General features: G+C 43.0%; 1 protein-coding gene across 1 annotated transcript; it reads left to right on the forward strand.

Moving 5' to 3' along the window:
* Positions 1–2,363: 2,363 nt before the first annotated feature.
* Positions 2,364–19,418, forward strand: synprb (synaptoporin b; the record flags this gene model as incomplete). The annotated part of the gene is made up of 5 exons (XM_084445747.1): positions 2,364–2,390; positions 6,970–7,094; positions 17,484–17,682; positions 17,849–18,040; positions 19,059–19,418. 5 exons carry the CDS (start codon positions 2,364–2,366, stop codon positions 19,416–19,418), a joined length of 903 nt encoding a protein of 300 aa, XP_084301873.1.
* Positions 19,419–24,245: the final 4,827 nt, after the last annotated feature.

A 24,245-nucleotide genomic window follows, 5' to 3' on the forward strand; every position in this document is an offset into this window, starting at 1 on the left:
GACACCTGTGTTGACCTAGCCGGCCGCTGTGTTTGCTCTGTTCCTGTTCATTCAATCCTGTCTGCCTTCTTGCCGGCCTGTCTGCCTGGCTGCCTGCCTGCCTGTCTGCCTGGCTGTCTGTTTGCATGCCGGCTGTCTGTCTGTGTGCCTGGCTGTAGGACAGTCAGGGTTTTACAAGCTTCTCTACTGAGCAGATGGAGCACCAACACTTGTGTCTGAGGGCGTATTCACATATGTTAGTGCACACCATTGATGCGCACCAAAAGCGAAAGTGATAAGTGCATATTCAATGTTAAAGCAAACCTTGTTTGGGTCCATATTAAAATTTTCATTTGTTCAATGTTGGCCCGCGACTTTGTTCAAGTTTTACATTTTGGCCCACTGTGTATTTGAGTTTGACACCCCTGCTTTAAAAGATGAAAGGCAAACTATAGAACCACCAGGAAATACACACTATTTTCAAACATGTTACACATTTCTCTGATCAACTTACAGAATTATCAAAATGCAATTTTCCTTTTCTGCAAGTAATATTAGTAGTACTATAACATCAACTAAGAGAAGAGACTATGTTTCCAAACTTAAAAGATACAGTCTAACCTGGTATCCCAAAGGTGTGATGACTTATGAATTGTCCAAAGGTGTTACAACGTTGCCTCCTTGTGGCTGTCCTTGGCAACTGCAGTGAAGTCTTATTGCACGTTCCACCTCCGCGCTGGGATTGAAGCTCACGTCAAACGAATGCTGGGATATGCAGGCAGATCTTCCACGTGGAATGCGGCGATGGAGTCTTTGAGGGACGCAGGTCTTGCTCTATCTTTGCAGGAACGCTGGCCGATGCTCACTCCCATGGCTGCGTGAGATTATTTTCACTCCCATGGATGGCCTCGTTTTCACTCCATCCCATACGACGTACGTTTTTCACTCTAACTGCTCCCAAAAGTTTTGTTCTGGTAGATAAGCAACCCACGATTCGACTGATGTTTGATAGTTTTTATTTCTTCTTCTTCTTCTTGCAGCAGGCAATCATGCAACGTGCACAAACACTGTGAAAAACTGAAATGTGAAATAAAATAAATGACTTATACTGACTCCAATTCTCTTGACTCTTAACACAATGATATTATCTGTGCCAATGAAACTAAAATGAGGCTCGGTTGGCTCGACGTAGGCTAGCTACTACCACTGCGTTAGCCACGCTAGCTAGCAACACAGAATATATTTGACATATCTACATTCATTTGAGAAACCATAAATGAAATACACAGTTAAACAATCACAAAACAATTACAGACCGTGTGCGCCTTATATCCAGAACTTTATGAGTTGTTAGAATCTTTAAACTTGAAATCTCTTAGATTATATTCAAGACGATCTTCAGCTACTGGCAAACATCTCCACGTTCAACTGCATTAGCAGGTTCTGGCAATCTACGTACTTCTCTAGTTCAATCACGTGACCACAGTATGTGAACAGCAGGTGTCGTCATCACATCATTAACAAACCAAAAGTTAGATGTACAAAATAAAACAAAATAATCCACAATAACAGATATTCTCTGAGGAAAAGTAATTCAATTACTGGGACAGCTACAACCTTTGCCACAGTCCTCCAGCGCAGTGCGCTTCACATTGGCGATCATGGGCGTAGAATTTAGGGGGGACGCTGGGAACATGTCCCCAGTGGCGCTCTAAGGGGGGGGGAAGTTAGAATGATTCCAGGGGCCCCAAAAAATATTTTAAAATTAGGTAAAAAATAATCTAAATTATTTACATCATAAATTGATATAATCTTCAGTATAATAACAAATCAATAATACTAAGAGTTCCTTTTATTTTCTTGTTTTTGGCAAAAAGTAAACATCCAAAAAGCCCCCCCCCCTCTATTTACATGAAATGGTTTGGTCCTGACTCCAGCTTCTAAAGACTTGAGGTGAGAACAGACTGAGAGTGAAGCTGATCACCCGGCGTTATGTCTCAGCGCAAATATAAATCAGGTGCTCAGAAAAGGAAGGAGCAGAAAAGTAAACATGATCTACAAAAACAAGGTCAACAGTATATGACAACGTTTTTCACCAAAGTAGGTGGGTATAGTCTGTAAGTGGTGGTCTAGAAATGAAGCTGTTTAGCAAGGCTACTCCAAGCTAGCAATGACGAGGCGCGCACGGCGCAGGGCAGAGCTCACTTCACAGAAAAAAGTGTTTAGCTACATTTTGCTCCTTCTTAAGCCAACATTAATCAATGCAGGCAACCCTTTAGCAAGCTATTTATACTAAATCAGTTGTTGTCCCTGCCCCTGCCTGTCAAGACCAAGGCCAAACAACAGATGTGGCAGCAGCCCTCTCTCACCCCCCCTACTCCCTGATGAACCAGCCCTACTCCCAACTGAAGGTGAGGCGTGTTGACATTATTGTCAAAAGTTCATTTAAGTCAACAAAATTTTAGGAACAGACATTTTGGTTATGATGTCTATTACTAATTATATTATAGGATATTATCATATGAAGCCTACACTCTACAGAGCCAGGGCCCTCAGTTAGGAACAGTCCAAACAGATATTTTGGTTATGATGTCTATTACAAATTGTATTATAGTAGCATATATTATCATATGTCATGTACACTACAGTGCCAGGGCCCTCTTCAAGTGCAACTGTTTTGGCAGGGAGCAGTGAAGTAGAGGAGATAGGCAGTGCTGGCAGTACAGATGACGAGGATGGCGCAATAAAATATTTTAAAAAAGATGGCCTTTAGCGTGTTTCTTAGAGGGTATCAAATCTTGCATCAATAATGAATTCCATTACTGTATGCAGAAATATAAGCAGTGTTTCAACTTCCTGGCAAAAAGTGAATGTGTGCTTCATAGGGGCCCCTGGTGATATCTTTTCATGATGCCCAGAATTCGTGGGAGCGCCCCTGCATGTCCCCATCAATATTCAGAGACTACTGAAGTGTTCTTGCTAATGGGTGAGAGCCTGGCTGTATCTGGCTGAATTTGGTTGCGCAGCTACAAAGTTCACAGGCTCCGTCAACACTACAGTTCTGTGGATTATGGGAAAATCACGTCTCGTATTGATTCAGTAGCCTATTGAAAGTGCATTTTGTTTTTCAATAGCCTATGGGACAATCCCATATTAACGGCAATGACTTGCCTACCATTGCAAACGTGGCAAAATTTGAGCCATGACAAGGCTCACTCATCCACTGAAATGCAAAAAGTTAGTAAACAAACCAGACATGTAATGTTTAGGTAAGTTAGGTTTTTAAACCCTATCTGTTGTGTCAATTTGTAAGCAGCCAGTGCACATGTGGGCCAAATGCATGACCATCACTTCAGGAGGTTAAAGAACCAGCCGTCAGCACAATCAGATCTGACTGCAGCTCAAATGTAACCTATGCTTTTTTATTTTATATAGGGCAAAAGAATGCTTTATGTCCCCACCATAGCTAAAATAAAAAATATGCCCTTGTTGGCGACACAAGCTCTGACACCCCAGCATCGAATGTCCCATCACTATCAAATAGCATCACAGACATGGGAGAATCTACTATCACGGTTGGCTATACAATGCAGTACAAGTGGGCCTAGACCTCATGCTTCCTGGGTGGAAAATAAGCCTTTTGTTTTTTGCTTGTCATCAAAGATTACTTAAACATTGCTCAAGTGGGTGTAGGCTACCGAAATCCCTGCCATTCATAAGCAAATTTGAAAAAAGTTTATCCAGGACTTCAGTTTGAAAATACATGCTTTTACCAGAAGAGGGCAGTGGAAGAACACTATTTCCATGGTACTTCATAGACCTGCCTAGATACCAGCACAGAGCCTGTTATGCACAATTCCATGAAAAGATCTGTAACAATTATCCCATCGACAGACAAACCCCTTTGATGTTTTAATTGATTATTATGGTCATCGACCAGGTAATTATCCTCAGCACAGTAACCAAGGAAACCGACAGCAGGTTGAACAGGTGTCAGACTTGTTCTCTAAAGGCGGCTATGTAGCCCTGGTACCTTATTTATCAGAGAATGAGCTGATGGGAGAATGGAATCATATATTTTAACTTACGGTAAGATAAATGTCTAAATAAAGGTTTGCATTGAACAAGAGATTCCCTCTGTGGAGATGGAGAGAATGATATGGACACTATGCTGTTTTACAAGGTTTCAGTACCAGGAGTCCATTAGTATTGATGAGGGTTGATGAAGTTCCAGTTCTGGGTGAATTCAAGACTGGTTGAATTTTTGGGGAATGCATCCAGGCTCGGGTTACCTTGGCAACCTGATTCATGGGGGGCTTTAAAGAAAGAGCTAGCTGTTCAGTATGAAAAAAAAGAAGAAAATAATGAATGTTCGGTAGATGAAAGCATTGACTTTGAATCATTTTTCATCCTTTATTTAACCTGAGCAAAAATCCCATTGAGACTTATATCTTGCACAAGTGAGCCCTGCAAGAAGGTAGCCTACAGCAGATTAGGAAAACAGTGCAAAAAGCATTAAAAAAATGTAAAAGAGCAGCCTGCCATGAACATTGTGTTCATGTAAAAACTAAACTAAGTAAAAAATAAATAAAAAAAGGTCTAGAAACGTGCATTCAAAGAGATTTCCAATCTGGGCTTTAAAATTATCAGTTGGAATAAGATGAGCAACGACTCCTGGAAGATCCATTCATGTTTATCTTTTTAAATGATCTATGTACAGTATCTAGAGCCAGACCAGAGTGATGGTTAGTTACTATTAATGACCCCACCCCATGCCTGGCCCCCAGCAGGTCCTCCAGACACCCAGCTGGGCCAAACAGAGCCAAGCTTACCAGGCCACTCTAATTACAGTGATTATAACACTGGAGTGGCCATCGCGTCAGATGAACATCGGTGTTTAAGAGGCTGCTGTGTCCAAAACTGAGATAACATCTAAAACACCCCTTCTGGAGTTCTGGGGACAAGAAAGACATTATATATATAAATATATATATATATATATATATATATATATATATATATATCTGAAATCATGAAACGGGTTTCCTGGGAGATGGAGTCTAGACTGTAGTCTAGACTGCGACGCCCCTGGTTATCCTCTTGAGTCTCAGTGGTTTCCATTGCTTCGTCCCCGAGTCATTCAGCAAGGAATGAGCTCTTATGTTTCAGCACCATGGGCAGGACTAAAATCAGTAACAGATGAAAGGCTTTCATTTATAGAAAATGTCACTAGGGCTTTAATGTGTGTGTGTGTGTGTGTGTGTGTGTGTGTGTGTGTGTGTGTGTGTGTGTGTGTGTGTGTGTGCGCGTGTGTGTGTGCGCGCATGCTGGCTGCCTGCCTGCGTGTGTGTGTGTTTGTGTACATGTCATGATTTATTTATTTTATTTAGTTATTTATTTAAAAGGGACAGAGCACATCAGTCCACGATTCCATTTCCACATCAGTGTAAATGTGGCAGTTAGCTAATGAGCTAATTTTCATTTTCATCTGTAGTCCCTCGGCAGGTCAACACATTTGTGGCAAGCACTACAATACAACGCAATGCAGTACAACAGAAAACAGTACAATCATATACATGAGTATATTACAAAGGCAACAAAAAACGTGTATATGTGTGTGTGCGTGTGTTTGCGTGCGCGTGTGTGTGCATGTGTGTGGTATGTATTGTCTCTCTGGGGGAGAGCAAATAATTATCAGATAGGGGAATCCTCACAGTCTCAGCTCATTCTTAAATACATGACTGAATATAGAGATACTGCTATCTATCTATCTCTGATCTCCACCCCCCCTGGGGAATCTCCCTCTCTCTTTCTCTCTCTCCCTCCCTCCCACTCTCTCTCTCTCTCTCTCTCTCTCTCTCTCTCTTTTCACCATCTGTACCAGAGAGAAGCCTCCAGTATTATGAGGAAGCTCCTGACTGTTGCTGAAACTGAACTTCACCTCCATGGTTTTTAAATGTGTATGGTCATATTTGCTCCGGTAAGATTCTGTTTTATATTTACAGTATTCATGCGCTTGATTGTTAATTTTTTTTGTGCTAGTGACTAATGATGCATTTTATTCATTTCAAACTTGTGTAATAATTCTTCAATTTAGAGACAGTTATGTGATCTGTTGTTTATATAACCTACTTTGTTTTCAGTCAAGATTGTTGAATCAGTAAGGTTTCCAGTGTGGAGACAGACTGTGAGATTTGACTGCTGTAGGCTACTGTTTACTCTGAACACCCTGTTGTTACAGCAATAAAGAATGACTTGTTAGTGATCAAATGACCCTAAGGAAGCACTATAGGGTTTTACATCTGGTCTGTCTTATTTAGGAATTTATATGTAAGGTTAAACCAGATTAGTGTGTGACGGTGTGTGCGTGGATGTTTGTACATGCGCACGTGTGTGCGTGTGTGTGCACATGTGTGTGTGTGCAGGTGCATGTGTGTATCTCTCTGTGGTGCTGTTCTGTCCCTCTCTCCCAGTAGGCAGCTCTCTGTTTGGAGCCTTCCCATATCTGAATTATTCATTTGTTGTGTTTAAAAATCTATTATAAACTTTGATCATCGGTCTAGTTAAATGATGGTGCCATCTCTGCCTCTCTCTCTCTCTGTTCTCTCTCTGTCTCTCGCTCTCTTTGTCTCTCCTTATCTCTCTCCCTCCCCTTTCTCTCTTTTTCTATTTCACTGTCTGCCCCCCCCCCCCGACAAACACATACACACTTCCATCTGATAAAGTTATGCTGTCACTAATGCTGTTATTGTGATCAAATGCATTTTCCCAACTATTAGTTCTGTAAGCATCAGTCAGAGGTGTGAGACTGGATGTAAGTTGTCCTGTCTGCCTCATTAGCTCCAGATTCTGCTGCTGTCGCCTGTCTCTTTGAGAACCAGACGGGGAGGAGGGATGATGGACAGGAGCTTCGGAGACACTCTGACTGATCATCTACAGAAGACTGAGGCCGGTGTTGAGTGATACATCTGTGCTGTTGTTGTTCTTCAGATCTTTGCCGTGTGTGCGTTTGCAACATGTGGAGGGTACAGCGGTCAGCTGCGGGTTAGGGTGGACTGTGTGGACCACAGCCAGAGCAACCTCAGCATCACCATTCATTTTGCCTATCCTTTCAGGTAAAACATATTCTCTAATCCAATTTTGACAATATGGAGCAGAAATTCACCAATGCACATCACGCTATTAATATCCTACACTTCACACCCTGATCACTGCCCCAGTGTACCTGGGCACTGCAGTTCAAACCTTGTGTAAACACAAACCACTTTAGCTCTCTCTCTCTCTCTCTCTCTCTCTCTCTCTCTCTCTCTCACACACACACACACACACACACACACACACACACACACACACACACACAATCTGTCACTCTCTCCCTCCCTTCTCTTTCTCTCCACCCCCCCACGCCCCCCCCTCTCTCAAATGATAGGAAGCCTTGTAGTTTGTCATTCAGGTTAAAAGGTGATAATACTCACTGAAGTGGAAGTAGGTGATGCCCTTTTTAGCATAGACTCAAAAGAGTTAGGTCTTTTGAGATTAGCTGCTTCGGTTATTGTGGGACCCTTAACACATGTTTTTCATCTTTCTCTTAGTTTGCCAAAGATTTTGAAAACTGCATGTACTTACACTCCACACGGGTGGGGAGTGTAAAGACCCTAATCTTTAGTTAATTGTGAGCTTGAATCTTTAGTTAATTGTCAGCTCCAGTTGTTCCTGACTAGAAACTGTATTTTAAAGAGCTTTCAGTCTGGTTTTAGATCTTGTCACAGTACAGTATCAGCTGCATCTCTTGTTTTAAATGATATTTTATGTGCTCTGGATAATGGACTGCATTGTGCTGCTCTGTTCATTGACCTATCAAAAGCCTTTGATATAGTTGGCCATTCAGTTTTAATATACTAGCCTCTGTTGGCCGCTTGCCAGTGGTTCACAAATTATCTTACAAATAGAACCCAATGTATTGTGGCTGACTCTATTCAATCTACAGTACGAGGTTTCCAGGGGTGTACGCAATTCTAGGTCCTTTACTTTTCAGCCTGTACTTGTATCTTAATAGCCTTTTCTACAAATAATTGCCTCTTCTACAAATGGCTGTAAGGTTCCCTTTTATGCTGATGATAGTCATTTATTCATCTGCTCCTACTTTGGGAGGAGCATTATCTATTCTGCAGATGGAGTTTTACTTGGTCTAGTGATCGCTTCTTGAGCATAACTTTCCTGAGACCCTGCGTCCTCATATGCGGACATTACATTTTTGCTTTAATGCTAATACATTTTTTAAAGCTTTGACCCATTACCCTCATTTGGGGACACTGCCCGCACCATCAAGTGGTCACCATGACAACATGACATTTGAATGAAAAAAAGATGTCAGCCATCCCAACCAAAACATTCTACAGCCAGTCCTGACAGAAAAGTGTGCAAGGTAAAAATCCTAATCAAATGTTATGGTTGAAACTAGTATATTTATGCATAGTAACGTCTTTAGCTTCATATGGCATGCATATTAGACAAATCTTAGCAATAGTAGCAATCTACAACGTCCGTAAAGATGAAGTACTCGTTTGGGGACATTGGGATTATATTAGCTAACGTTAGGTTTGGGTGATGCTAAGGCAGCAGCTAGTGCACACTACAGCTCACCACACATCAGCTTGTGACAAGGTGAAGGAGAAGGTAATGAAGGAGGCAAGGAAGGTGGGGGACTAGGACTAGTTTAGAGTAACCTTAATAAAAGTAATTTATACATTTATAAAGCATTTAGACCCCCTCTATTATACCCCTGTGTCACATGGATGGTGTTTGTGTGGATGGTGTTTGTTTGCTGATTGATTGTGCATCTTTTTATCATTACAGGGAAAGTTCCATTGTCAAAGGCAGAACGATTGCTCAATGCAATTGCAGATAATTCTGACATTGAAGATTTATCAGATGGCGAAGAGGGTGATCCTGCTGTGGATGAATACATTCCACGGGATTTACTAGATTCTGACCTCAGGCCTGTGGAGCACCAACCAGATGATTCTGAAGATGATTATTCACCACCTGGTTCACCAGAATCTGATTCCGATGACGATTATGCACCACCTGATGAAGCTGATCATCACATCAGTGAAGATAGTGACAGCGATAATGAGAGTGGGACACAACGTCCACACATGCAGAAACATGGGCGTAAACCACAGCGTGTTAAGAATGATGGTGAGCCAGAACCTTATTCTCATGTTTTTACTCTGTACTGTAATACTTTATTTGGTTTCAAATGTTGAGTGCATTACAAATACAATTTATTATGTTTTTATTATTAGAACGTGACAAGGGTGAGCTAGGACGTGGAGAGAGCCCAGGGCAGGACCTAGAGATGACAGCCGTGGATTATATGGAGCAGAACATTGACACAGAGCTGATGAAACTCCTTGCCAACTGCACAAATGCAGTTAACACTGTTTGCACTTTTATTAGGTGGGCTAGCTTGTAGAAGCTAGCCCAACTTGTGATATTCCCACTATTTCTTTATTATTATTATTGTTCTCCACAGTTTTTTGGCCCTTTATAACTTCTTCATACTTTGTGCTAGAAACTTCATTCAAACTTTAAAATGTTCGTCGTCTTTAGCTGTTTCCCGGATGTATTCAGATTTTTGATATTTTTTATAGTTTTTTAGTAATTTAACTTTTAAGGCCGTGTTCACACTAGACTTCTTTTTTTTAACTGCCAGCGCCTTTTTTACATGCAACCCTATAGGAAAAGGCAAAAAGCGGACGCTTTTTTTTAAAAGCGCAGCGCCCTCCGCCTTTTTGAGTTGAATTTTGTTGAACTTTTCAGAAAAGCGCTGTGTGATGTCAAGCGCCTTTCTGACAGCTGACCAATCGGACGCGGTTATATTATAGCACCACAAACTGAGCTATTAGCCCTGTGCTTGTACCCGCAACAGGAGCTCTCTGGGCCGGCCACAATGTGATGCAGCTCGGCTTGGCATAGGGGGTTCTGGAGCTCTGTAGCCTGGCTGTACGATCGCGAAGTTGTGAACAGAATAAATACCGCATACAAGCAAATTTAACCTGCTCAGCTATAATGAAACTGTTAGAACTAAGATGCCTGGATAAAGAAAAAATTTTCTCAGTGGGCTAGGTCTTAATATTACTAATTTCTTTGACGTTAGGATTATTTTGCTAACGGTTGAGTTGGTTAGAACGCAGGCTATGATTCACGTTGTAAAGATTACAGAACACTCGCGCAGAAAAGGCGCAGAGGGCAGCACTTTTTCTTAAAAAAAGAAGTCTAGTGTGAACACGGCCTTAATAGTAATTTTTGTGCCATTGAAACTGCTGGTGGAATGTTCAGTATCATTATGTTTTTAGAGTGGGGGCAGCTGTTGCTTAAAATATTGAAAAAAATATGTTGAAAATATTCACACATTTTGTAAAGTGCTGGCACTCCTACAGTTTTGACAGCTCACAGACATATTATATATCGAAATGTTCACACAACTGTGCTCATTCGTACAATATAAGTATCTAAGCTGTGTGACTTATAGTTTTCGCTGTATGACGATTTGTTCGGCAACTGCGCTCCCCATTGAAACGTATGATGCTGCTCTCTAGATTTTGAGTTGAGGATTTTGCATTTTTACCCTTTTACTATAGCTGTAACAAGGCTGTGTACTTACCGATGGGTGAATCAGTTAGCAATGGCCAAAGAGATCCTGCTTGTGTCCCCAAATTCAAATCCCAACTGACACTCTGAGCAGCCCTTCATTCACTTCAATGTAAAGGCATGCCGGATTCAGACAGCTCTCTCTCAAAAAGTATAAATGTTAGAGCTTAGATAATGACACCGTAGGAATTCTGGGAACTTGCTGAACATTTTCATGTGTTTTTGACTTTGTATCGTTTCTGTATTTGCAGCGCATTTGCTGTTAATTTATTTGTTTTGACTTTCTGCAGCACGTTTCCGTTGTTGTATTTGTTTCGGTTTTTGTATGTGTTTTTGACGTTGAGTCATTTCTGTATTTGGAGCGCGTTTCTCCCTAATGGCAATGTTTTCTGTATTTGCAGTGCGTTTCTCCCTTATGGAAATGTTATCGGTCTTTGCAGCGCGTTTGCCCTTGTCGGCCACCGTACCTTTGTATATGAAATGAGCTATAGGGATTTAAGTGATCTGACTAATAATCCATTATTGCAGAGGTTTTCCGCTCGATTCCTTTATATCACCACAACTGACAGATGTTGAACTGGCTTTTTGGACACCTACTTGCTACTAAGATAAATAACGTTAGACTGGTGAACAATGTGATTTATGTCGGTTTCACAGAGCATAAATGATCTGTCTTCTGGTAAGACCCACAGTTGCAAGTATTTGACTAACTAGGTCTATACTGTTCGTAGCTGGCTGAAAGCTATAACGTTAGTCGTCTAAAGCTCAAGCCTGCTGCTGCAGGGTGCTTTTCCTCAGTGTCGCGGGGGTGACGCACCGTCGTTATAACTTTATCGTACTTTTCCAAATAATGCAAATTCGAGGATATAGCCTGTTAGCGCGTTTCTTTATAATGTTTGGGGGTTAAAAGGTAGTGTGACATCTTACGTTTCTTATATTAAGTACTTTGTAAATGCCTGTACACTTCCTGGTGTCGAGGTTACTATGGTTACAAACAACAAACGTGTGGAAGTTGGGGCCGCGGCCTGTCAATCATTTCTGACTGACACGCCCTCTTTGACACGCCCACAAAACGAGGTGAGCATGGAGAGGGGGGAAATTGGCTTGAAACTGCTTTTGGAATGTTCAGTAACTTTATGTTTTTAGAGTGGTGGCAGCACTTGCTTTGAAAATATTCACACATTTTGTAAAGTCAGTAGTACTAACTGTGGTAGGCTATTTATAGTAGTTTATAGTAGTTTTTTAATATTTAGTTATATTTATTATTATTGGTAGTGCTAACAGTTATATTTGTAGCTATAATAGTAATAGTAATTGAGTTTATAGTAGTTATACAGTAGTTATAATAGTACTGGCAGTAGTTGTTATATACCCTAACTCTAACAGTACTGTTAACCCTAATACTACTGTTAACCCTTACCCCACTGCAGTGATGATCTGTTAATGTAGGTTAATCCTCTCAACAGGCATCCTTTTTATAACAACAGTAGTAGCATTCACCTCAACTTCCATACCCTCCAACAACTACTGTGGTAGCATTTGTATTCCTACCTTCCTTCCTTAGGCTAATAACTTCCGTCCTACCATCCTACCTTCCTTATATTCAAATACATATTCAGAATGACATTCAGACTGTAAACTCATATTTTTACTTTTTTTTGAGCTATTGATCTTATTAAAATGATGAGTCATGAGATGTCAAATCTATTTTTGAGTGTATTACAAGCAGTAGTTTTTTATATTATATTGAAATGTATTTAGTAGTATTGGTAGTGCTAACAGTTATATTTGTAGTTATAATAGTAATAGCAATAGTGTTTATAGTAGTTATACAGTATTTACAATAGTTAGTAGTTATACTATTATTGGCAGTAGTTGTTACAACCAGCTTCAGCAATTAGCCCACCTCACATTTTCTCCAGGAAATGTATTTTCTAGTGTCTATTGTTTTTGTATAGCCATGTTAAGGGCTTGAAATAAACAGACAACACTGTTATTTGCACTGGTATTTGGTACCCCATGTTTACAGTTTGAAATAAACTATTTTATACTTTGTTAACCAATGGTGTCTTTATTTTGTCATACAGTAAAGTAGACCCATTGTCCTCATATGCGGACATTGTTTTTTGAGAGAACTACTTACTGTAGAAAGCTGAAATTTTGATTTTAGACTAATTGGGTCCTTCTGATGCCAATGTTTAAATGCAAAGATAACCCCACTGTCCTCATATAAGGACATTGTTTTTTGAAGAAACTACTTCCTGTATAAAAACACATTTTATTTTTAATACTTATTAGGTCCTACAAATACCAAATAGCTAGGATAAATTAAAAATGCACATCAAACAAAAGTCTGGGTCTCAGGATAACCTCCAAAAATAAAAATGTGAAGCAAAAACGAAATATATATGCAATTCTCTAGAACCCGCTCTTTGAAGGTAAATTATTTTAATATTTGCTCCTTGGATGGCTCTGCAATTGAGATAATATTATCTTACAGTTATCTTGGGATTACTATTGATGAAAAGCTGTCCTTCAAGATGCATGTTAATGAACTATGTAAAAAGTTAAGGGTTACGTTATTTTATCAAAATAAGTCATGTTTTTCCTGTGATGATAGGAAGCGTTGGTTAAGTATTGTAACCCTACCCTACTACCGGCTTGTGAAACCTAGCCAGCACCTGTGCACCGCTGTATAAGCAGGCTTCGCCTGCACAACTGCTCCTAACCGAAACTTTCAGCATGCAGACTGCAGGGTCAGCAAAGTCTGCGCCCTGTGGGGCTCAACTCCACTCATAGAACTAGGGTTACAATGCGTAACCATCGTTCTATTTCGTGGACCTCCGCCCCACAGGGCTAGCTCCTATTGGCATAAGTGGAGCTACACGACCGCACGATACACTCTCGTTGGACCCAGTAACAAAACTGTCCAGCCAGGATACAAGGCAGTGCGCCAAGGTGAGCTCATACCAAAAGTTGGCCCAACCGAAGCACTGGCCCCTCCCCGCCACACTCGGTCTATCACAGCCGAGGGCAAGGAGAGTTATGTGAAGGGAGAGCCGAACCAGAAGCGGTTACATTGTAACATAGCCCGTCCTAGCCTCTCCCAAGGACAGGAGCGGACCATCACTCACCCGACGGTCCCGTCCTGGAACATAATGTCCTTGACATAAAGTCAACGCAGACTCCCGCTGGCAGCTGTGCCCAGCACTGACGACACCGCAGAGACAGATGGCATGGATAAAAGATAATAACGGACAAAAGAAGACGGTGACGTGCAAATGTCCCCTACAGACATACCATTGAACAGGACAACCGATGTGGCCACGCCCCTTGTAGAGTGTGCCCGAACAGCCCCGGGCAGGGGGCGACCCGCAGTCTCACAAATCCACTGGGAGAGATGTTGTTTAGACAGCGGCGAACCCGCCTTCCTCAGGCCGTGACAAACCAACAACTGGGGGGGTAGTTTGGATCGCAGCTGTGCGCTGAACATAACAAGCCAGCCCACGCATTGGACACAACAAGTGTAAGCGAGCCTCTTCCCCCGCTAGCATGAGGCAGAGGATAGAAGGCTCTCAGCTCCAAATCTTGTGCATTGAATGCGCCCCGGACTACTTTCAGAACGACAGATGGATCCGTGCACAAAACCGCTTTGCTTGTTGCCGCCCAAACCGAGGACCCAACATACAAACAGGGTAGCTGATCAACGATTCTAGTTGAACAGTGCGTTCCCTATTTATTTTATTATTTATTGGTTTATTTGGTGAGGACAGTAAGTATTAATGAACACATACAAGTAGATGACTGTGTAAACATGCCAGATTTAGCTAGGAGCTAGTTTCCATCCTGAAGTCCTCAAATATTAAACATTAAAAAGAAGTACTCACAGAAGGACAAACATTAAAAGACAATTACAATAATAATAAAGATAATAATATTCCTGCATTACCAGTGAGGATAACGGTTGGCACGTCTGCTAGTTTCACAGCAGGGGAAGACCCTGTGGCTCAAACCGAACACATGAACGTTTTACAACCCGGTCCTGTCATACTCACAAAGATTCCCCCCGTCTCTCACTGTGCAAAGGAGCTACAGTACAGCTCCGGAAATGGAGAGCACAGAGAGGCAAAGACGGTGTCGGCGGCCTTCCACTTTAACAACAAGGAAGCCAAACGTGAGCTCTGAATGCACATCGATGGAACACTCCTGCCGTGCAGCACCAAACCAACCTTTCTCGGCGTGACATTGGACAGGTCGCTCACGTTCCGCCGACACCTCGAGTCACTGCGCAAGAAGTTAACAGCTCGTGTGGCGTTTATGAGGCGACCGGTCCGATCAGGCTGGGGCGCCAGCGCAAAAACACTGCGTATGGCAGCCCTAGCCCTGGTCTACTCAACCAGTGAATACTGCGCACCGGTTTGGTGTCGCAGCGCTCACACCTGCCTCATCGATCTGCCTATCAACGAAGCCTTGCGCATCGTGACAGGTTGCCTGCGTCCCACTCCTGTGGACAACCTTCCCATCCTTGCAGGCATCCAGCCCGCTGGCCTCCGCCGCACAGGAACCACAGCACGTCTCGCCTGCCGGGCCGTGGAACCTAACCACCTGCTCCACGACAGGCTCACTGCAACAGCAGAGCCTCCCCGGCGTCTCAAATCCAGACACCCTTTTGTTCCTGACGCACGGGATCTCCTGCAGCAATGCAGAGATCTTAACATCAGCGATGCAGGATGGGCGGACTACACCTGGTGTGCGGAGTGGGAGGCAAACACCTCCAGACTCCATGATTTCATCCCTGCCGCCGGTCCTTCCGCTGCCGAGATGGACTTACCCAGACCGGCATGGGTGAGGCTTAATCAGGACCGGCTTCGGACGCTTCCACTCATCGATGCACAGATGGGGCTCGGTATCCTGTTCGGCGTGCGAGTGTGGCGCCGAGGAACAAACCGCAGACCACGTCATCCAGGACTGTCCGATATATCGACACCCAACGGAATGTGTGGCCTGACGGTTGTGGATGACGAAATGGTGACATGGCTCCTGGAGGTGTGCCCGGATATATAGCCCGGGTGTCCCCTCACCCAGGCTCGGGGTGGTAAAAGGATAGCCCTTCGGCCCCGGGCCTGGGGGGGAGAGGACGCAACATCGAAACCCACATGAAGAAGAAGACTGGCAGACTTCTAGCGAGCTGAAGGTTTCAAGGAGCAGATGTGCAGGTGAAACCCGCTTATTCAGTGGTGCACCGGACGTGTTTGAGCACAGGTGTGTGTATGTTTTTTTTTCTTCAGTCAATTGTAGGTTTCTAGGTTTCCGAAGCCAATAAAAGTTAGTCCTGTGGGGTGGAGCTCCACGAAATAGAACTTTTAGTATTATGGTGACATTATTTACATGCCAGCCCTACTACCTTGAAACATTGTCTATCAGTCAACACCTAATTTTTTCAGGCAGTTAGGCGTCCCAGAGCAGAGCACCAGCTCCTGTATGTGTAAAAAGCTATCTTACAAAAGCCACTACTTAACATCCCTCATCACATGGCAGGCTAGTCGTCACCAGACACGGTCTCAAGATTGGTTGACTCTTAAGGTCCCTAGAGTCAAAACTGAACTTGGAAAGATTGCTTTTATTTATTGCGCTACTAGAGCATAAAATAGGGTTCAGAAGACTTTTAAATTGGATGCCTTAGTCACTTTTGACATTTTTAAACCTATGATTCAGGAATATGGGGTCAAATCTGTACATGTTTTAGATATTGTTGTAAATGTACAGTATGAATGTGATTATATATTGCTAAATTGTTTTAATAGTTTTATATTGTATACTACAGTAGGTCAGGTTTGCTATGCAACTGGGGCACCGCTATAAATGGATAAAGGTCAAATAAAAAAATTAAAAAAACTCTCTCCCTCTATCCTTCTTATTCTCTCCCTCTGTCCATCCCTCTCTATTTCTCTCCTGCTCTTTCCCTCTTTCCCCCTCTCTCTCTCTCACTCTCTCCATCTCTCTTTCTCCATCTCTCTCTCTCTTCTGTTCAGTGTCATCTCAGAGAGAAGAACTCAGTTTCACCATCCTTGGTGTCAGGATTCTTATGTAACGATTCTCTTCAAAGCACAAAGTGTTTGGGCTCTGAACAGAAAATTGTGCGATTTTCACTTGAACTGCAGGGTTCTGATACTGCAGGTTTCTGACTCTTTGCTGTTAATTGCTGTTTGAGAACTTCTTAAGTCACCCTGCACATTGAAGTTTTTAGAAACGATTTCTTGGAAAATGTCATCCCTCAGTGAGATCGAATGTAATGACTTACAGTAGAATTAGCATGAAGACTATCTCCAGGTCTTAATACTTTATTATTTTAGCTCTCCTGATAATTGTTATGAAATGGACATTTTTCCTTTTTATTTCTCCTAATGACTACTAGGCAAGTGCCAAAAAGTTGTGCAGATCAGCATTATGATTTTCCTGGACTTCAAGCAGTGGTTGGTTCTCTGGGGAGGTTGTTAGACTTTCAGTGGGAAGTAGGCCATCCAGACAGTTTTGAAACAAAGAGATGGAGCACACTGTAAAACCTTCTTTTCACTCACTGTTAGTTTTTAGGTAGTCAGTCGTAATGCGTGGGTGAGCTAAACCCCATTAGCACCCTTCTAATGCGGATGCTGTACTGATTTCTGCATTCATTATGTTGATCTCACATCATTAATTATGCACATCTTGACTTTTTCCTCTGTTATTTTCTCGGAGTGGCTTTGTCAAATCCATAAGATTATTTCGCGGCTGCAGACATTAATATCAAGATATCCTTTTTCACATTGCATCTGCATATACACTGCAACTATGATCTTTTCATCTCCTAGGTTACAACAAGTGCACTTCAGGGCCCCTGTGTGTGAGGGGCGTCGGCAGGAGACGGTGTTCCTGGAAGATGATTATTCTGCATCGGCACAGTTCTTTGTGACGGTTGCTGTCTTGGCCTTCCTGTACTCTCTGCTGGCTACGATCGTGTACATCTTCTACCAGAACAAGTACAGAGAGAACAACAGGGGACCGCTGGTGGTGAGACGACGGCTCATTCATGTCCTAGCATCTATTAAATCTACAAATCAAATATGCTGAAGTAAAGTTCTTATTTCAAAAGAAGCTCTCTTAGTCTCCTCAAATCTGCTTTTATAGCTTTTATATCACTCTTCCAATCCCTTCTCCCCTACTTCCTCCACAACAGGACTTCATAGTGACTGTGATCTTCTCCTTCCTGTGGCTGGCGAGCTCCTCAGCCTGGGCCAAAGCCTTGTCTGATGTGAAGGCAGCCACAGATCCCAACCAGGCTCTGATGCTCCTCTCAGCCTGCAGAGTGAAGGCCAACCGCTGCGGGGCCACCCAGGAGCCCGTCTGGTCCCGTCTCAACACTTCCGTGGTGGGCCAGGGGACACCCTGTCACACCGTCACTTTACCAGCTTTGCTTCAGTCAGAATCAGATCCGTTTATCGCCATGGTAGTTTACACATACTAGGAATTTGTTTAGGTCGATGGTGCACACACTGATGGGAACATTAGACAGGGTGCAGAACCGGGACAGGGCAGTGCAAATAAAAAATAAAATATATCCAATAAAGTACAAATGCAATATACACAGAATTGAGTGCGGTGAGTGAATATCAATCAATCAATCAAAGCTTTATTTGTATAGCGCATTTCATACCCAGAGGCAACACAATGCGCTTTACAGAGAACAAGGGAGGTGGGTATACGACCCACCCCTACATATTCCAGAGGGAAGCAAAAAAACAGTAATCACCCGGGGGCCAGATAAGTGAGCTGTAAAAATTCTTCCCTAACCCCTCTCAACAAGGCGATCGAGCAAGCTCCAGGAGTACGTTTGAGATAAGAACATTTATAAATAAATTACATTAAATTAAATTTTCAGAGTAAGAGAAGCTAAAAAACAACATAGGAGAAATGGCAAATACTGGAATAGTGTGTGCGCAGAGTGTAATGTACGTGCGATTTTCACACGATATTCTAAATTGAGAAGATTTTTAGTGTGACATTCGTAGCATACTTGTGTTCTAACTGTGGTAATTTATTTTGTCACATCTTGTCCTAGATATTGCACTGTTCTCTATATGTTAGCATAGAGTTCAAGGATAACTAGATGATACATCCTCTATAAGTATGTGTGCTGCAGTGATATATGTGTGCAGTGCTTGCCTATATACAGTACAGTCACTGGGTGCAAGTAGTGCAGAGGGGATAGAGTCAGAGGGGGAGGGGGGGGGGACCCAAGCCTTGTTGATGAGGCTGGTGGCAGTGGGTAAGAAGCTGTTTTTGTGGAGTGAGGTCTTGGTCCTGATGGACCGCACACAGGGGAGTGATTCAAGTGGGAGCTGCTTCGTCGTGAGACTAAAACTAAGACGTTCTTTCTCCGTGTCCAGGTGTTTGGGTTCATGAACTTCGTCCTCTGGGCCGGTAACATCTGGTTTGTGCTGAAAGAGATGGGTTGGTACAAGACGGGGCAGAGGTACCCGGTGAGGAGGCCCTCCAAGAAGCGGGCCAGCGGTATGAGACAGCGCCTCTACATTGAGAGCAGCTTCGACCAACCAGGGGAGCATCCTTACGGGCAAGCCAGCTTTGACCAATCAGAACACAGATTTCCTCAACCGCCATTCAGTCAAGGTAACCAATCAGTGGGAAGCTTCAGCTTGCCACAGACCCATCTAGGGCCACCAATCACCTACAACCAGGATGATAATATCCGCTCCAAAGGGCCTTTCATATTCATCAATGAGATTTAGAGAAAGGTTGCTCTCATCTACTTTGTGATATTTGAACTTGTGAAAAGGGTGTACATGTGTTGTCTTGAAGCAGTTATGTAATGGGTATCTTAATAAGAAAACCAAATCACTATCATGTAGATTCATAGAACAGCTGTCACATGGGAGAGAGAGAGCATCAGAGGGAAGATCAGCCAGTGTACAGTTACATGAATGAATGTGTTAGTTTGTGAGTTGAGATCCCAGTGTACAGTATAAATGTATTGACTGGATAAAACGTGTTCGAAAGAGATTGGGAGAGTGTGAGGAGGGGTGAGAGATGTTGATAGTGTGAGGAGGGGTGAGAGAGGGGTGAGAGATGTTGATAGTGTGAGGAGGGGTGAGAGAGGGGGGTGAGAGATGTTGATAGTGTGAGGAGGGGTGAGAGAGGGGGGTGAGAGATGTTGATAGTGTGAGGAGGGGTGAGAGAGGAGGAGTGAGAGATTGGGAAAGTGTGAGGAGGGGTGAGAAATGTTGATAGTGTGAGGAGGGGTGAGAGAGGAGGAGTGAGCGATTGGGAGAGTGTGAGGAGGGGTGAGAGATGTTGATAGTGTGAGGAGGGGTGAGAGAGGAGGAGTGAGAGATTGGGAAAGTGTGAGGAGGGGTGAGAAATGTTGATAGTGTGAGGAGGGGTGAGAGAGGAGGAGTGAGCGATTGGGAGAGTGTGAGGAGGGGTGAGAGATGTTGATAGTGTGAGGAGGGGTGAGAGAGGAGGAGTGAGAGATTGGGAGTGTGTGAGGAGGGGTGAGAGATGTTGATAGTGTGAGGAGGGTTGAGAGATGTTGAAAGTGTGAGGAGGGGTGAGAGATGTTGATAGTGTGAGGAGGGTTGAGAGATGTTGAAAGTGTGAGGAGGGGTGAGAGATGTTGATAGTGTGAGGAGGGGTGAGAGATGTTGATAGTGTGAGGAGGGGTGAGATGTTGATAGTGTGTGGAGGGGTGAGAGATGTTGATAGTGTGAGGAGGGGTGAGAGATGTTGAAAGTGTGAGGAGGGTTGAGCGATTGGGAGTGTGTGAGGAGGGGTGAGCGATTGGGAGTGTGTGTGGAGGGGTGAGAGATGTTGATAGTGTGAGGAGGGGTGAGAGATGTTGAAAGTGTGTGGAGGGGTGAGAGATGTTGATAGTGTGAGGAGGGGTGAGAGATGTTGATAGTGTGAGGAGGGGTGAGAGATGTTGAAAGTGTGAGGAGGGTTGAGTGATTGGGAGTGTGTGAGGAGGGGTGAGCGATTGGGAGTGTGTGGAGGGGTGAGAGATGTTGATAGTGTGAGGAGGGGTGAGAGATGTTGATAGTGTGAGGAGGGGTGAGAGATGTTGAAAGTGTGAGGAGGGGTGAGAGATGTTGATAGTGTGAGGAGGGGTGAGAGATGTTGATAGTGTGAGGAGGGGTGAGAGATGTTGATAGTGTGAGGAGGGGTGAGAGATGTTGAAAGTGTGAGGAGGGCTGAGCGATTGGGAGTGTGTGAGGAGGGGTGAGCAATTGGGAGTGTGTGAGGAGGGGTGAGCGATTGGGAGTGTGTGTGGAGGGGTGAGAGATGTTGATAGTGTGAGGAGGGGTGAGAGATTGGGAGTGTGTGAGGAGGGGTGAGAGATTGGGAGTGTGTGAGGAGGGGTGAGAGAGGAGGAGTGAGAGATGTTGATAGTGTGAGGAGGGGTGAGAGATTGGGATTGGGATAGGGAGGAGGAGGGACTTTGAAAGCTCAGGATCCAGTTCATATTCATCTCTTGGACATCTAGGCAGAAATGAATGTCAGAAAGTTTTCAGCTAACTTGCATTTGACCCTTCTACAATGTTTCAGACTCTAACTAGGTGAGGACGCAGTGGATATTCACTCGATATTCAATGAAAGTTGAGAAAACGTTTAATGGCACAATCGTATTATACCTGTGTTCTTATTGTAATTTATTCTGCCGACATCTTGTCCTAGATACTGCACTGTTCTGTATATTTTAGCATAGTGTTGAAGTATAATGATGATAAATCCTCTAAAAGTTTAAAGCTACAACGTTTACGAGGTACACCACATTGCAAACATGTCATGAACATGTTTGATTTATATTTGAAGATGTAGACGTTAATTGCAGTTGCTTCTGTAATTGTTAGTGGATGTATTGGCATAGCAGTAAATACTGTAATGTTTAAGCTGTGAATGTGTTTCTGTATCTTATCTTGTTGATTCTTTGAAAGTATTGGTGTTCTTGTCGGGGGATCAGGACGACTGCAGCCGAAAATGAACTAATCACATGTCGTAAATGTTATGTAAATGTTATTGTAAATGTAATTACAACATTATCTTACAAAAAAAGTGGTGTTCAGAGAAAACATGCTATGACTATGCTGCGTGTCCGTCCAGTCAACCACTAAAGGAAATACTCAATAAACTGATTGACCAACACATGATTGACAGATGACTTGTAACTGAACTCTGTCAATTGCATGCTGGGTATTCTCCTGACCTCGGGGAAGTGGAAAATGCTCGGATACTTCAGTAACACGTGCCAGTGTGATGGGAAATACCTCTGCTGTTACCATGGTGATCTGGCTGTGGTACTGTAGGTGTGGAGGGTCATTCTCCCCTGAAAGTCCCGGAGGCAACTCGCCCTGGACATTAACACACATGGCCAAACACGCCGTGGCCATGGAGGAGTAAGGTGGCAGATGAAAAGCAGGGGTACAGATGGAGGGATAGAGAGACAGAGAGAGGCAGACAGACAGAGATACAGAGAGGCAGACAGACAGAGAGAGGCAGACAGACAGAGAGAGAGGTAGACAGACAGAGAGAGGAAGACGGACAGAGAGAGAGGTAGACAGACCGAGAGAGGCAGAAAGACAGAGAGAGGCAGACGGACAGAGAGAGAGGTAGACAGACAGAGAGAGAGGTAGACAGACAGAGAGAGACACAGAGAGGCAGACAGACAGAAATAGAGAGGCAGACAGACAGAGGCAGACAGAGAGAGGTAGACAGGCAGAGAGAGACAGACAGAGAGGCAGATAGACAGAGAGAGGCAGACACGCAGAGAGAGAGAGAAACAGACAAGAGAGAGACACATAGAGAGGTATTAATCAATAATAATTTTTTATTCGAGGTATGGAATCCGGAGGATTGATCATTTGGTATAAATCTGTTCTACATAATTAAATTGACCCTCTGAAAATGTTACATATGGTTAAAACTAAAGAAATAGATCCTATTCATTTCACACACAGATAGGGACTTGTTTATTTGTGCAATATATATCTCCCCCTCCGAATCTCCCTACTTCTCAGAACACAGCTTCCCCACCCGTGAGACAGAGACGAGCTGTTTCCAGGCCCAGGGGAATGTGCTCATCTGCTGGGACACAAACGGGACAGGGGACACTGGCTGACCTCACAGATCCACAAGGGGACAAATACCCACGCATCACAAATGAAAATATCTCACACTTTCTCTCTGCCTCACAGGACCGATAGTGACAGGTCATCAACAAGAGCGGAAGGGTCCTGGCGCAGCTCTGCCACAGCCTCAGTCTGTGTCTGGTCAATGGTTCAGGGGACAGCCAGGGTTCATTCACCTACTTGGCCACCGTACTGTAGATTATATGACCACAGATGTTTACGCTTCCTCTCTCAGCTCATTCCCTGTTAAACCACTAACCCCTCTGATCATAGTCAAATTACCCTGTTTATTAAAAGATCAGATATTAAAATTGCACAAACAACCCAGTAAGCTGTACAACATCAGGCATTCATACAGATGGGGCCAAAACAGTACAGAACAATACCAGAAATCAATTGACACCACAAAAATCCAAACACTTTCAGTTAACTTTCTGGACTTTACTCTTACAGTAAAGAAAGCCTCAATCTAGCCGTAAACAATATTATCAATATATTAAGACCGCAAAAGAGGCACAACTGAAATCAACCAGGACCAAACCAAAAACTGTAACAAATAACCGCTGATTTGATACAGATTGTAAAATTATTAGGAAATAACTTAGAATGCTATGAAACCAAAAACACAAAGACCCCCAACATGCTGATGCACGCATTCTTTATTGTGAGACCATAAATTTCTACAGACATACACTCAGAATGAAAAATACAACTATCTAACAAAGTGCAACTGACACTCATTGAGGAGATAATAACACAAAACACTTTTGGCAACATTGAAAACACTTAAACAAACCCCAACACCAAGAAACACTTTTAACACTATATGACACTGTTCAAATTAATGTTAACACATAGCAATCTCAAATTCATGAGAAGCTGACCAAATTGGAACTATCAGAATCCATTAGACTCCTCAATTATTGAACAGGAACTCTTTAGGAAACTACAGGCCCTCAAATCTAAAAAGGTTTGTGGACCTGATGGCATCCTGAATGCGATGCTAAAAACATGAACAGGAAATTCCGATTGGCTATATTAAAAATATTAAATTTGGTCCTGAGTGTAGGTTATTTTTCTGACATCTGGAATAATGGATTTATAACCCCAATCTATAAAAACAGAATCTATGTAAACCAAAATAAAACCTAGATTTATACCTGTTTTATTGATTTATAAAAAGCTTTTGATTCTATTGGACAGCATGTTGGACAGTTCTACAAAATTCCTGAGAGTGGTGTAGGGGGAAAAGCATATGATATTATTAAATCAATGTATTCTGGCAATATGTGCAGCTTAAAAATTGGCACAAAAAAACAATTCTTTACCCAAGGGCGAGGCATTCATCAAGGCTGCAATCTCAACCCTGCATTCTTCAATATCTACATTAATGAATTGGCTACTATCCAAGAAAAGTCCTCTGTACCCGGTGTA

The sequence above is a fragment of the Borostomias antarcticus genome (assembly GCF_949987555.1).
Source record: "Borostomias antarcticus genome assembly, chromosome: 11".
NCBI lineage: Eukaryota > Metazoa > Chordata > Actinopteri > Stomiiformes > Stomiidae > Borostomias > Borostomias antarcticus.